This window comes from Capra hircus, chromosome 2 (assembly GCF_001704415.2).
Source record: "Capra hircus breed San Clemente chromosome 2, ASM170441v1, whole genome shotgun sequence".
Lineage (NCBI taxonomy): Eukaryota > Metazoa > Chordata > Mammalia > Artiodactyla > Bovidae > Capra > Capra hircus.
Genome location: NC_030809.1, coordinates 16856747 through 16872467, shown reverse-complemented (window position 1 = coordinate 16872467; position 15721 = coordinate 16856747). Strand labels below are relative to the sequence as shown.

The 15721-nt window shown below is 43.6% G+C and overlaps 1 protein-coding gene across 1 annotated transcript in view; it reads left to right on the top strand.

Annotated features, from left to right (window-relative positions):
• The window catches only part of PSMD1 (proteasome 26S subunit, non-ATPase 1), an 83669-nt gene continuing 74572 nt past the window's right edge, over positions 6625-15721 (top strand). Inside the window, exons 1-5 of the mRNA XM_018058233.1 lie at positions 6625-6806; positions 10946-10989; positions 11618-11691; positions 11879-12048; positions 15044-15249. Coding sequence (XP_017913722.1) covers positions 6791-6806; positions 10946-10989; positions 11618-11691; positions 11879-12048; positions 15044-15249 — 510 coding nt within the window. The 5' untranslated portion in view covers positions 6625-6790. The remainder of the gene's footprint in view (positions 6807-10945; positions 10990-11617; positions 11692-11878; positions 12049-15043; positions 15250-15721) is intronic.

The window sequence follows — 15721 nt, the reverse complement described above, 5'->3', positions numbered from 1 at the left end:
CAGGTGGAAAGTTCAGGGGTAAAGAGGGTACAAGGCAGGAGTGACGCCCAGAATCCCACATGTATCCCTGAAGCCTTTGGTCCCTGGGCCAGAACCCTCCGGTTGCCTTCTACCTGGGGCTGCCTAATTGGAGCAGAGGCTTCCCTAGTGGCTCCGTGGTAAAGAATCCGCCTGCATTCCAGGAGACATGGGTTTGATCGCTGGGTTGGGAGGAGCCCCTGGAGAAGGGCGTAGCTACCCACTCCAGTATTCTTGCCTGGAGATTTCCATGGACAGAGGAGCTGGTGGGCTACAGTCCATGGGTTCGCAAAGAGTCAGACACGACTGACCGACTAACACACACACAATACGGAGCAGAGGCAGAGACCAAGCCGTGCTGTGGTTCACAGAGACCTCGGAATTCGACTCCGAGGGACCGTGGGATGTGACTGGCTGGGCACTGAGGCCGCCGTGGGACCAGGGCTTTGACAAGAGTGTGAATCTTGTCTGGCTTCCTCCCTGAGCTGCCCAGTCCCAGCCAGGCCTCCTGCTGCAAGTGCAGACCAGTGCATTTCCGAGACAAATTCAGATTTTAAGTCCTAAGTCATGCTTGTGACTGTCCTGCTCTGCATTTATTTGGAGTAATTAGGTGCTATGCTTAGTCCTTGTGACCAAGCCTTCATAAAGAGTCCTGGTGGCAGAAACCGGGCCTTTGTCTTATCACAGGAGTTCTTTCTCTTCCTCACTGGTTGACAAGGTCTTCTCAGAGCAGGGTGTGGCCTCAGATCGCTACCCCAACCCCAGGAGGCCTCCAGCCTGACCACCCTGACCCTCCCGCGTCCCACGGGCAGTGCGCTCTCCAGAACTCTTAGCTGCCACGGCGTCACTCCCAGCCCCTTAACCCCAGAGCGAGGCGGGTCTCCTGTTAAGCTTCTGCCCCTGGTCTGGTCTGGCCCTGCCTGTGCCACCACCAAGGAGCAGCCATGACTATGAAGTAAGGCAAGGGGCCTGGCCCGAATCCAGGGGCAGAGGGACTGCGGCCTTTGGGTGAGTCTAGACCAGCTCTTCTCAGAAGAACCTACAGGCACACCTGTCACATTAGCTTTTCTAGTAGCCATATTGTAAAAAAGATCAAAAGAAACAGGGGAAATCATTTTAATAACATTTTATTTAGCTCAGTATGTCCAAAATAGTATCATTCCAACCGCAAACATTTTTAATACACTTTAATGAGACATTTTGCGTCTTTGAAATCCCAGTGAGAATTTTACACTTCAGATAAGTTTTTATTCAAAATACTTACTCTATATTTAGATGTTATTAAATTTACAGTTGCAAAAAGAGATTTACATCTTCAGATTGTTCCACATACACTTACAAATTGTCCAGTGCCTGAACTGGGTGTCTGTTTTTAAATTTCAATGGAAAAAAATTGTAATTTAATTTAAAATCAGTTCCTGGGTTGCACTAGCCACATTTCAAGCGGCCACCTGGGGTTAGTAGCCGTCGGATAGAACAGCCAGAGTGCAGGAGACCTCTCCTGAGGGTTCGCTGTGACTCCTCCCACCCCTGGCCACTAGCCCAGAGCTGGCTCATCATCTCAGACCTTTCACTCTCTCAGCCACCCTAAGCCCCATTCCGGACCCTATACCCCCCACGCCCTCTCCCCACACCCTGCCCCCACCCCACGAGGGGACAGTGGCTTCCAGCATTAGCTCGTCCATGGCAGACTTCCAGTTTCCCAAGATAGGCGTTGCCTTCCTGGACACTGTCCTTCAAGGAAAGAGACCCTAACGTCCTCGATGGCTTTAGCCCATCCAGGCCAATTCCAGTCCCAGCCAGGCATTTCCCTCCAACAGAGCACCTACCCCCTGGTGGCCCAAGTCCCCATCTGCATTTCCCGTTTCTGCTCCAGGAATAAGTGCTTTCAGTCAAAAAGCATGTGGCCTGCGGTCTGTACGTGAAGCAACCAGTGGCCATGTGACCAGTTTTACTGCCCGCTGTTCTCTGCCAAGCCCTTGATGAGAGCACCTCCCAGCACTAGCCCGGCTGCCACGTAGGTGGACCCACCCCCTATGTTGCAGAACTACTGTGCAACAGGGATCTGATCCCTGGTGTCCTGGAGCCCACAGCGGCCCTTTGCACCTTATCACTCGGCAGCTTAGAAAGCAATCCCTGGCAGTCCAGTGACTAAAGACACATGGCTGGAAAAGAGGGAGAAAGGAGAAAGGCAGAAAGAGAGAGGAAGGGAAGGAGAGAGGGAGAGACACAGAGAAAGAAGGTAGGAGGGAGGGAGAAAGCATGAAGAAGGGAAGGAAAAAGACAGAGACAGGCACGCAGAAAGAGAGGCAGAGCCAGGGAAAGGGCACGCACATAGGTAGTCTTCTGAGTATTTGCCTGTGTTTTCTGAGCTCATCACCTCTGTGGAGATCAAGATCACTCCCATGAAAAGTGGGTCTGACATGTACCCCAGTGTTCATTGTGGCACCGTTTACAATAGCCAGGACATGGAAGCAACCTAGATGTCCACTGGCAGACGAATGGATAAGAAAGCTGTGGTACATATACACAATAGAATATTACTCAGCCATTAAAAATAATGCATTTGAATCAGTTCTAATGAGGTGGATGACACTGGAGCCTATTATGCAGAGTGAAGTCAGAAAGAAAAACACCAATACAGTATATTAACGACATATATGGAATTTAGAAAGATGGTAACAATGACCCTCTATGCGAGATAGCAGAAGAGACACAGATGTAAAGAACAGACTTTTGGACTCTGTGGGAGAAGGCGAGGGTGGGATGATTTGAAAGAATAGCACTGAAACATGTATATTACCATATGTGAAACAGATCGTCAGTCCAGGTTCGATGCATGAGACAGGGTGCTCAGGGCTGGTGCACTGGGAAGACCCTGAGAGATGGGATGGGAGGGAGGTGGGACCGGGGTTCAGGATGGGGAACACATGTACACCCATGGCTGATTCATGTCAATGCATGGCAGAAACCACCACAATATTGTAAAGTAATCAGCCTCCAATTAAATAAATTTTTAAAAAAGAAAAGTGGATCTTCCACCCTCACCTCAGACACCAGCACTTGTCTTTGGCAGCCCCAGGGGGGGTCACTTGAAATGTGGCTAGTGCAACCCAGGAACTGATTTTAAATTAAAATAAAATTTTATTTCATTGAAATTTAAAAACCGACACCCAATTCAGTCATGGGACAACGTTTAAGTATATGTGTCTTAATACCTCTAAGAAGAGGAGCTATCCCTCGAGTTCTGCCCCTGCCCTTGATTGGAGTGGGTGGTGTCATTTGGTGCTGTTTGTTTTAAATCCCCGGCGGGAGAACTAAGACCCCGCATGCCAGGTGACAAGGCCAAAAATAAATAAGTAGATTCAATTCGCTTAAAATATCTGTTGTAAAAATCAATCAATTAATCAACGATTTTTTTAAAAAAAGAAAAAGGGCCAGGGCTTCCACTAGCGGGGGCAGGGCTTCCGTCCCTGGTTGGGGAACTAGAATCCCGCACGCCAAATGGAGGCCAGAAAAAAAAATTTTTTTTTCGAAAAACCCCAAATTTTTAAAAAAGTAGCGGGGGGATGGGGTGGAAAGCAATCAAATCCAGTTCTTCACGGGAGGACCGAGCCCTCCGAAGACCCAGGATTTAAAGGCCAGAAGGCTTACGGACTGGGCGGGGGCGGAGGGGAGGGTGGGGCAGCGGATAGAAGATGCTGCTCTGGAGAGCTCGCCCCTTCCCACTTTCTCCGCCTTCTGGGAGGCGCTGCAACCACTAGAGGGCGCTGCGCGGGCCACGGAGATGGTCCGGCTACGCTTGGGACTGAATCCTGCTCAAGATGGCTATGAAAGTGAAAGTGAAAGTCGCTCGGTCGTGTCGGACTCTGCGACCCTATGGACTATACAGTTCATGGAGTTCTCCAGGCCAGAATACTGGAATGTGGGTAGCCTTTCCTTTCTCTAGGGCATCTTCCCAAACCAGGGATGGAACCGGCATCTCCTGCATTGCAGGTGGATTCTTTACCCACTGAGCTTCAAGGAAGCCCCAAGGTGGGTATATCTGCAAATAAAAATCAGAATCATGCTTTCCTCCCTTCACTCTGACAGAGACCCCGGCCCAGCCCATACGTGTGTGAGACCACAACTGACCTCGTTGGGGCTTTGAGATCTTTTGTGTTACCCCTAAATCTGGAGGCAGATTGTTGTTTTATGAGCACTGGGTAAGAATCCTTTCTGTGGTCTTGCTGTGTCCTTTGAAAAGAAATCACTTTAGAATCTTGGAGAGGCAGAGGTTTCTAAGACATAGGTCTGAGTTCTAGCCTTGTGTCATTGGTCTAATAAACATTTATTGATCATCTGTTACGTGTGTGACCCTGTGCTAGTTACCATAGGGGACACTGAGATGAATAAGATGTGGCTGTGCCCTTGAGTAGTTCCTTGTCTACTTGGAACGTAGGCAAGGAGATATGATTATAGCTGTGTGGGGTAAAGGCTATAAGGGGACACATCGTAGGGTGGTCAAGGAAGGCTTCCTGGAGGAGGTGTGGCTTGACTGGAACTCAGGACAAGTCTGGTTAGCTGGGTATGAGTCGGAGAAGGCCTTGAAGGTAGAAGGGCGGTCAGAGACAAGGTACACGGCTGCACAGCTGCTCAGGATGGCAGGAGTGTGGCCCACAGGGCAGAGGAGTGGGGCATGCAGGTGGGGGGTAAGCATGGTTGGGTGAAAGTCCTGGAAGAGCGCCGAGGAGAGAGTCCCTGTCTTCCTTGTTTTGAGTAGTGCTCCAGGCTAGCTGTGAAGAATGGCCCGCAGAATTGTGAGATGGTGAGCAGGAAGTCAAGGCTGTTGGGAGCTGCTGCAGCCAAGAAAGAAGAGGGGAAATTTATTTTTCTTACAAATAGAAGTTTATACCTTTCCACCCTCTTCACTCATTTCACCCAAGTTACCAACTTTAAAAATTCCAAGGATTTCACAAAAAATTCTGGTTTCCGGCTTTTCTTGGAAAAAAATCATAAGTCCTCATGACAGTAGCCTGCATCTTGGCAGACCACCACAGTAGGAGCAAGCAGCCACTGCTCTCTTTAAATGGGGTGGGCATGCATTCACAATCGCTCAGTCCAACTCTTTGCGACCCTTTGGACTGTAGCTTGCCAGGCTCCTCTGTCCATGGGAGTTTTGAGGCAAGAATAGTGGAGTGGGTTGCCATTTTCCTCCTCCAGGGGATCCTCTTGACCTGTGTTGGATTCTTTACCCACTGAGCCATCAGGAAAGCCTGAAACGGGGCATCATTCTTCATTTTGTCTCACTCACCACTACCCCCTACTGCCCCTCACATCCGAGTATCAGTCTCCATGCACTATCCTGCTGAGCCGGGGTTTTCTTACACTAGACATGCTTGACTCATTTCCACTACCTGTTAGTGTTTATATCTGATTCTTTTAGGACTTTGGGGGCACACAAGGGTCTTTATGTGAGTGATCAGTCAGAGCACCTCCATAAAACAATACTCCCAAACACTCAGCCTGTTTGTTTTTCGTGCACACTTCTGAGGGCAGTGCCTTTTAATCTGAGCTAGATTCTTCAAAAGTGTTTAATAATCACATTTAATATATTTTAACATATAGCTTTAAGAATACTATTTTTTTTTTAGTTGATGACACTCAAGTGTGTCATCAATCAAATTTTATTTCCAGTGAGAAACATTGGTTTGTGTAACTAGGTTAAATTGTTTTGAAAAGTCCTCAGAAATAAGCTTTAGTAATCACTAGCCAGTTGAAGAGTAGCTTGATAGTGCGAGGCTAGAAGCTTTAAAATGCCACCATTTGTCACTCATGTTTGTCAAGACTTTCTTAGTACTGACTACTGAAGTAAATTGTCTACTAAAGCTGGAATAAAACCGCGGATGTCGATCACAACTGGCATTTCAAATCAGACATACTAAAAAACAGGAACCCGCTGCTATGGAGGGTGAGAGGAACTGGGCAGATGGAAGGCAACAACGACATTTTTTTTTTCTCCTTTGGAACACTTTTCACTGTATATCTTTGTATACTTCTGATTTTTAAACCATTTACAACACTCACTGTTCCAAATGTAAATTAGAACTTCCCTCGTTCAACTTTATGATAAACCAATGATTACTTAGGGATTCACTGTGATACGATAATAGAGCACTGATGTGAGGATTTCTTTTAAAGCTGGGCTCCACTTTTTAAAAAAATTTGAAAATCACTTTTCTTAGAAAACTCTATTTGCGCTACTCAGACCCTCAAAGGCTTGGCTGGGGGGCGCTGCAAGGAGACCGCCCAAGCAGCAGGTGGCGCTGCGAACACCGCGAGCAACCTCCCCTCAACCTCCCTTTTTCAGCAATGGCGGGTGACGGTGGGGGGGCGGGGTCCTTTTTCTAGGGGTGGCTATTCTGAAGCCTGACTCTAGGTGCGGACGCGGGTTCCTGTCCCCGCGGGAGCTGTGGCCTCGAGGAGGGTTAGAGAAGAGCATGGAGCTCTCCGTGCACCCCCATCCCGCGCGAGGCGGGGCGGCAGCGGCGGCCCGGGGAGACACAGGCACAGGGGGCAGAATTCGCGCCGGGCGGCAGGCGGCGTCGCGGGCAGCTCCGGGGCGGGCAGGGTCCTGGGTGAGAAGCGAGCCGGCGGCCTGAGGAGGCGACTGACTTGAGCAGGGCACCGGGGGGAGCCAGGAGGCTCGGCGAAGCGAGCGGGCCCTGAGCTGACAGATACACGGCGCGGCCGGGGCGGCGAGCGAGCGGGCGGGCGAGTGCGGGGCGCAGCCATGATCACTTCGGCCGGTGAGTGAGGCCGCCGCCGGCGCCGCCAGGGAGGAGCCGCCACGCCGGCTTTTAGCTGAGTCAGGGCCGGTGACTGGGCACCTCTCGGCGGAGGCGCCGCGCGCCTCGCTGTTCGAAGCCCACCTCCGGGCGGGAGCTGGCCGTGCAGCCCGGCCTCTCCGGGGGGCACCCCGCGACCACCTCCGGCTCGGGGAGGGGAAATCGCGCTGGGTGGACCGGCTCGTCGTCCCTCCCCAGCCACTCCCCCCGACCTGTGCCCGGACCCGAGGGGCTTCCCGGGCCGGTCTCCGACCCCGACGGCTTTTCCTTAATTCCCTCCCTCCCGAGGTTGAGCGTGTGGGCCCGTCCGATCCCAGCCCTTTCTCGCGGGTGGTTAGGGTGGGATGGTCCCCTCTGTGCAGCCGGACGGTAAGGCAGCCGATGCTACACGGTACTTCCCGACCTGACCCAGCTCTTGTCTTCTTTGGAGTGAAATCTAAATTAAACGAGGGCTGGGGCAGGTCGTTTCTGAGTTTATTCCAAGGATATTTTAAGTAAGGCACCCCGAGAACTTTTCCTGTGTACTGAGAATCAGCCTATGGTTTTGAGGCTGGATGCACGGTCACTCTGCTACCTAGAAGAAGGAACTCCTGGGCGTGCGGGCAGGTTTCCTCCACTTAACCTTGCGCGCGAGGATTCGTGGAATGACGTTTGCAGTGGTATCAGCTCCGAAGTCACTTTGCAAGTGGAGTTTTTAAAGCCCCTCATTACAGATCGATCTGCACAAAGTTGTCCACAGTCTTGGTGCCTTTTTTTTTTTTTTTTTTTTTGCCGGCTCACAGACCTTTTTCTCGTCTTGATTTACTCTACACTTGTCTCTGAAGTGTTTTGTTTTAAACAAACTGATGATCAGAAGACAGTGACTTGTACTTTTAAGGAACTTATGTTTCTAAGGATTGCTTAAATTGGCGGAGACCCTGGAAGGCATAATTTTACACTTGAAGAAATGCCACCGGCACATAGAATTAGACTTTTGTTTTAGTTCAGTATAAATAAAAGCTTTTCCAGTCAGAATTCTGTAAAGATAAAATTAGCATTCAATTTCTTACCACTTCTAAATGTAGGACTCATTGTTTTTCAGATTCATCTTCTTAGCCCAAAGTACCTTCATCCCTTGCCTGGGTTGCTTTGAGAGCCCTAAGATTCTGTTTGTCCAACATTACCTCCATATAGTTTATTCTTCTTGTTGTAGTCAGAGTATTCTTTCTTAAACTTTAATCACATAATATTCCTTCTGCTTAAAATCCTTCAGTGCTCTCTGTTGTGTTTATAATAAAATACAAGTTTAAAGACCTACATGATTTGATTCCTGCTTTGTCTTGTACTACTCTTTTCTTCGGTTTTACATAATCATACTGGCCTTTCTGTTCCTTGAATATGTTAGTTTCTTTCCTACCGGCCCTGTCACATTCTCTTCCCCCTTTCTAAACTCTTCTTCCTCAAGTTTTCCCTTAGCTTCGCAGTCTTTAGTTTCTGATCAAATTTTAGTCTTTCCTGATCATCCTATTTAAACATGCTGGGTCTCTCCCCCTCATCCATCCCCTTCCTTCATTACAGTCCTGTAATTACTTTGTTTGCTTACCTGACTACTGTCTTTCTGTCTGTGGTAGAATTTTGGGCGGGAAACCTTTCATAATTCTTAGAACAACTGCCAAGCAGATGGCAGAACTTCAAAAGTGTATCTTGAATGAAGAAATCAGTTAACTAATCAAATCAATTAATCAGTCACTAGAGTATTTGAAGTAGAGGCTAAAAAGAAAACACTTGTAGGAAACTTAATAGAATTTAAACCTGATGATTTTTTGAAGTCCTGCTCTGAGACTCAGTGATGGTAGAATAGTACGTATTTGTTACTCTCCTTGGTTACATTTACAGGATTACTTAATCAGCTTTTGCTCCAAACCTTTTGTCACCTGATTTCCTGTTCTTTGGCTGGCTGTGGTTTAGGATCTGTCCCTGGTGCTAAAGAGAAGCTAACAGGTTCCAGTTTGGGTTTGTCAGTTTGTTTGTTCATTTATGGTCTAGGCACTTTCAGGACACTACAGACACAGTGGTGAATAAAAGGTCAGCATGTGCTGTTAAGTTTTTCAAGAGTTCTGGCTGTGAAAGGGAGTGGAGAGATAGAGATAGGGGGTTATTAAGAGGGAGATGTGAGAATGAAATTCTTTGAGGCAACTGTTTCAACTTTCAAGCTGTGTCTTCTGGAGCATAGCTTCATGTTTATGAATAATATGCTATTTTAAATAATGCTGTAAGTTGATATAGCATCTTAGTACTTGCTGACTTTATATTATGGCACAGGAGATTTTTTAGCATCCTGAAACCTTTCCCATTCCCCAGGTGCACCCATCCCCCATCTAAAGGTGAGTTCTCCTGTTTTTAAGATGGGAAATATTTGTGTATGAAGTGTAGGTATTTGATTTCATTGTGTTCCATGGACAGTGGCAGCATTTCTAAGCCAGGACAACCATGTAACACGTTAGTCATGAGTGAAACCAAACAGGAGAGTGTACAAAGATCCATCACGTCTTTTGGTAAAAGCAGTTCAGGCATACCGTTGACTGTTGATAAGGGAATGGGTAGCATTTTTAGTATTTTGATAAAGCATTCTGCTGTTTACCATCTGTTCCAGATTTAAGGCACTCTTCTCTATCAGCTCTTCATTGATACTAGTTCCAAATCTCCCCCTACCCCCCACATTGCATTCTTTAATCTGTTTTCTCTTCATGGTTTCAATTCAACCTCTCTGCTCTGGATTTGTTATACCAACCTACAGCACCAAGAGGTTCCTTTTATCTGCATTTAAAGTTTTAGAATAGTAATATGCCCTAGCTAGAACCATGGCATAGTCTCCTTTGCCGAATTTTGTGTCTTTTCCCATATGACTCTTTAAAGACTGCTGAAGCTGTTTGGCAAACCTACACTTACCACTTAGAAATGGCTACTTCTGCTAAGGAAAGTTGCCTTGACACTTTTTGTATCAGCTTATAGGTTCAATTCACTGTTGCAGAATGATTTTAAAGACCTGCATGGAAAACATATCTGAGAAACAGTTTAGTTTCCTTTAGGTTCAAGGACAGTAATTTCCCACTTTTTTCTTTTTCCCCCTTAATAATCCCTTTGATATGTGACTGTATTTCAGGATGTATTTTTGGGAGACAACAGTTATTTCCTCTACTCTCCACTGTTGGTGCCAACACCTCAGGCTCACATGAGGATTGCTTTGCTTCAGTAACTCATGTCAGAACAAGTGAGATTACACATCATTTAGCAAAACCTTCTAGGTTACTTGTGATACAACAGAGGTGCCTTAATATAAGCATCTTGAAATAGTCATTATTTTACTCCATTGAGTTGACAACTAAATATTCCGGCTTCTGTAAATAATTTTATGACTTGGTTTATTTTGTGTGAATAATTTTATTCTAAGATTGTGTAGGGAAGTTTCTCATTTTGGTCAGTCAATTAGGCCAGTGATTCTCAAACTATAATGAATATCAGTATTGCAGGGAAGGCTTGTGGCCCCATTACTGGACCCCATCCCCACAATTTTTGATGCACTAGATCTGTAATGGGGCCAAGAATTTTTTATTTTTAACAAGTTCCCAGGTAATGCTTGTACCAATTGATCCAGGAGCCATACTTTGAAAACTGTTGAATTAGGCACATAATGTGGTATATGTGGTATCGTGAGAGTTTGATAACATAGTTAAGTCTTAAACTTTGAAATAGAAACTTTTTGGTTTTAAAGAAAAATAATCATTCCTATAATGAAGTCACCGCTCAAAAAATACTTATTTTCCAACTGTGATATATTTTTCATTAAGCATTAGTTTATCTCAGCATATATAGTCCATAATCACAATAGATAGTCTCCCTGGTGGCTTAGTTGGTAGAGAATCTGCCTGCAATGCAGGAGACCCCAGTTCGATCCTTGGGTTTGGAAGATCCCCTGGAGAAGGAAATGGCAACCCACTTCAGTATTTTTCCTTGGGAAATCCCACGGATAGAGGAGCCTGGCGGGCTACAGTCTATCAGGTCACAAGAGTCGGACACAACTGAGCAACTAAATTAATCACAGTCTACCTTTTGTCTTATAGCTGGAATTATTTCTCTTCTGGATGAAGAAGAACCGCAGCTTAAGGTATGAGTTGAAGAAAATTAACTGGGCTTAATATTTGTGCTTTGGAACTGTTTGACGATATTGATATTTGTGTATATTCCATCATTTAAAATAGCCATCGTACCCAGTCTATAAGCAGTCATTGAAATCTAGACCCAGAGACAGTGCTTTGGCAACAGCAGTTGGTTTTCCCTAGAGTTTAGCAAAGCTGAGGCAAATAAATCTCAGTATGGTACCTGGAAACCACCACCCCTCCAGTTTTCTGTAGCAACAGAAATCACATATTTTACAACTTTTTTCATATGACAGAAATTTAAAGTATACTTTAGTTGGCTCTAGGCACCTGAATTCATTTATATCCAAACCAGCAACCTAGAGTCAATCTTACCTACTGTCAAAGAAGAAAAATGTTCAGTATGATAAAGAATGACATTATATGGCTAGTCTCATGTTCTATGATTGAAAACAGAAAGGAAGTATGTAAGCCCAAGAGAAAATGTAAGTTAGTTGGTGAACTTTTATATTTGTCATAGATTAAAACTTTTAGTAAATATGACTTAGAATTTGGCCATTGATTTGTTTGCTTTTTTTTAAGGAAATATATTGATAAGCCTGTCTCAAAATCGAATTTTGGTTTTATCTTCTACAGGAATTTGCACTACACAAATTGAATGCAGTTGTCAATGACTTCTGGGCAGAAATTTCTGAGTCTGTAGACAAAATGTAAGAATTTGTTTCTATTAATTGGAATAAAGTAGATCAACCTTAATTATCCATGGATGTGGGTCTTGTGATTTATTAATTCATTTAGAAATTTGCTGCCACTAAATTGTGACTTGAGTATATAGATTTGGAATTTTTAAAGAGAACCACAGTTTGAACTAGGCCTATACTTCCTAATTTCTTTCAGAGAAGTTTTGTATGAAGATGAAGGTTTCCGGAGTCGGCAGTTTGCGGCCTTAGTGGCATCTAAAGTATTTTATCACCTGGGGGCTTTTGAGGAGTCTCTGAATTATGCACTTGGAGCAGGTGACCTCTTCAATGTCAATGATAACTCTGAATATGTGGAAACTATTATAGGTAATTATCTTCCATCTAGTAAGGCTTTATCTTGTTGGCCTCTTTCTTGCTCTCCTACATATAGCATTTCCCCCCCCGAATTACTCTTTGATGTTCGCACATTTCATTTTAATGAAAGTTCATAATCTTTCTGCAATAATCTTATGCATACTGAGTTTTTAGATTTGCCTTAGAATTCTATGCCATTATTTTTTATCGTAATAAACAGTAACATCAATAACAGAAATTATTAATGAAAGTGCTCACCTCACAAAATATTTTAAGAGTGAATCTAAGAAATTTTTCAGAAACAGCTGACTTAAGGCAAAGTTAGTTATCTCAGTGGTTATGGTCATCTCTTTTCCAGTGAGCATATGCTTATATAAAAATACTAAATCAGGTTATTGTGAATAACAGAAATTAAATGATAGCAATTTATAGAACTGTTTCTAGCACAGGAAAACATTATTCAGTATTTCCATTGTGCTAGGCACTGTCCTGATCATTCTTCATTTCATGGTTTATTCCACAGCTTCCCTGTGAAGGGGGAGCTCACCCTGTTGTATAGATAAGAAAACTTGGGTTTCAAGATGATAAAGACACATGGTTATTAAATAGGAGGGTCAGAGTTTAAAACCTAGGCTTAATCACTACAGAATCCATATTGTTTCTGCTAGTAACCGCTGTCTTACTTGTTTCTGTGTTTCTGAAGTGAGAGGTAGCACACAGGCGAGCCTCTGGGCTCTCCATTTTGCGAGTTGAATCAGCTCTGTAAGATTTTGTTCAGAGCTTTTGTAGCTTTAAAAATGTTAGAAAACACTTGCTCTAATAGATGAAAGAAGAGATTGTGTACCCTTCAGACATGTCTATGAATATCAAGCTTTAGGTCATAATTACAGATAGACCAAGAGTGTTTTCTGGAAATGTATATAGTATAGATAGTTTTTTGAATTCCTGATTGAGAGGAGATCTGCATTATTCCCCTGAACTCTTAAAGGGAGAAATTTGGTATTCTCTTTCAGAAATTGGGAAATGCTGCACTAGGGAGTCCAAATGGGTACTTTCCAAATGTCCCTGAAGTTTGTAGTAAGATTTTGTGTTCACATTTAAAAATTTTTTGCCATGATGGTGAGAGGATGTTTCAAGCTTTATTGTTGTTGGGGATTTATTAAATTGGAGTTTTCATCTGTGAATCCTGTGGGAAGAACAGATTATTTTAAAGAATAGACCATATCATTTGAAACCAGAGCACTTCCCCTGCATTGTTAGGAATGGGGAGTTAAATACTTTTATCTCTTTTCTTTTATTTGAAGGATTTATTTTGATGAGTGTTGATAATTTTATCCATCAGTGATCTGCAGGTGCTTGCAATGTTCCCATTTTACAAATGATGATTTTAATCAGGACAGTTGATCCATGAGGTGGCAGATTCCTTCCTGTATATCATCTCAATCTTTAGCTTGTAAGAGGTGATTGTTGACTGGTAGACCAGTTCTCTTTGCTTTTCTTTAATTAGAAATGGGGTTCACCTTTCTAGTTTTCTTGGGACTATTAGAATGAAATTTTTTTTTTTTTGCATAATGTCAGTGAGATCTGTGAAAAGATACATAAAATAGAATTTAGGAACACCTTCCTAGGACCTTAAATGAATGTCACAAGCAGTACACTCAGAAAACTCAAGGCTAAAAATTTTCTCCCAATTGTAATAAGATTTTAGCTAGAAATGAGGCTACAGTTAGTATATCCCTGGTAAGTGAGAGCACGAGTCTCATTTGAAACTTAGAAGGTAACACTTTCCTTTCTCCATTATTAAATCTGAGATTCCTCTCTGATGAGACAGGGGTAATGTTTCCTCGCAACTACATTTGGTTCAAAAAGCTCCTGTTGGGGCTTGGTGAAGATTTCTGCAATGAAAATTGAGTAAGGTCTGTGTTGTGACTGCCACTTTGTTCTTACTAACTGTACCTGAACCTGTCTAATTCTTCCTGGATGGATCCTGAACCTGGTATATTCCAGTTTAGAAAAGTGTTCTGCTTCCCCTGAATATAGCCCCATTGACATGGGCCAGTTCTTCATGCTAGTTCGTTCAATCATTTCTGTTTTCTAAGGCTGTAGATTGCAACTCATTAATCTTTTCCATGTACCTTTCTCTTTGAAAAGGAGAGTGACAAGCCAGTGAGTTATGGAGAGGACAGCTCTTATATATCTCATTTAGCTTGAGTGGCTATCTTCCTTATGAAGGTGAAAGAAGTCTTAGGGTAATTTCCCTTTTTGGTTGCTCTTAACAAGTTGATGGTATGATGGTAAAGTAGTGTAAGTTGTAAACATGATACTTCCTCCCCTTTCATCCAAATCACTGTAAAATGTGAAAGCCGAATTGTGCATGTACACCTCTGCATGAACTTTCATACTCTCCAGGGGAGAGGGGAAATGTGTGTGAAAGGGTTACCCTACCTCACATTGAGACAGTGAGTATCTTAGCTGATTGCTGGAAAGGGTTTTGGAAATCTTTGGGATTGCCTTTGGGACCAGTGGCCCATTTCAGGACATTTCACCATTATTCTACAAAGATGATTAAGGCAGGCTCTACTGTCAAGGGGCTAATAGTTTCATTAATGTGAAGACTGATAATTTATTGCCACGTGATAATTGCTACAATAGGTTTTTGTTAATATTCTCAATGGCAAGTGTTTGTTTTTTGAAAAGTGAAACAGTCAGCTATTTGTAGCCAACTCTGTAAAATAAGCAGCTTGGCCAAGTTGAATAATGTAATTTTGGTCAAAGTACAGTAACAAGATAGTAATGTTTTAAATAATGTCAACATATGGAATAAGTATAACTGTTATGAAGGGAACTATTGTTTGAAGATATAACTTCTAGCATTTAAACAATCTGAAATTTACTTATTACTCCACAGTCATCCGATAAGTTTTCATGGTAATAAATGTAGGTATTGTCCTTTCTAGTAGTATCAGCCCAATTTACAAAGTAATCAGTTATTTTATTTTCCCTATAGCAAAGTGCATTGATCACTACACCAAACAATGTGTGGAAAATGCAGATTTGCCCGAAGGAGAAAAAAAACCAATTGACCAGAGATTGGAAGGCATTGTGAATAAAATGTTTCAAAGATGTCTAGATGATCACAAGTATAAGCAAGCTATCGGCATTGCTCTGGAGACACGAAGACTGGACGTCTTTGAGAAGACTATACTTGAGTCGGTAGGTAGAGGGTGCAACTTTAGAGATTGTTATTGATGAAGAATCAGCAGAGCAAATTATTAAAACTGAAAATTATAGTGAAAAGAAACTCTAGCTTAGGTAGAATAAGATGCGATGCTCTTTTGAAAAAAGTTTATGTTTTTAAAATATGTCTTTTTATATTTTTTATGTTTTTAATGTATTTATAAAGGAACTTTGGCTGTGCTTGTTGAATAGCCTCTTTTGTCTTACCACTTTTATTCCTTTGAGGTCTTGCATGGGGAAGTTGTCTTAATTAGGCTTTCTCTAGTTGCTGTGCTTGGGCTTCTCTTACAGCGCCTGGGCTCTAGGGTGCAGGCTTCAGTGGTAAGGCACATGGCTGTGGCTCTCCTAAGGCTCGGGGAATCTTCCCAGGCCAGGGGTTGAACCTGTGACCCTTGCATTAGCAGGCAGATCCTTAACCACTGGACCGTCAGAGAAGTCCTCTGCCCTT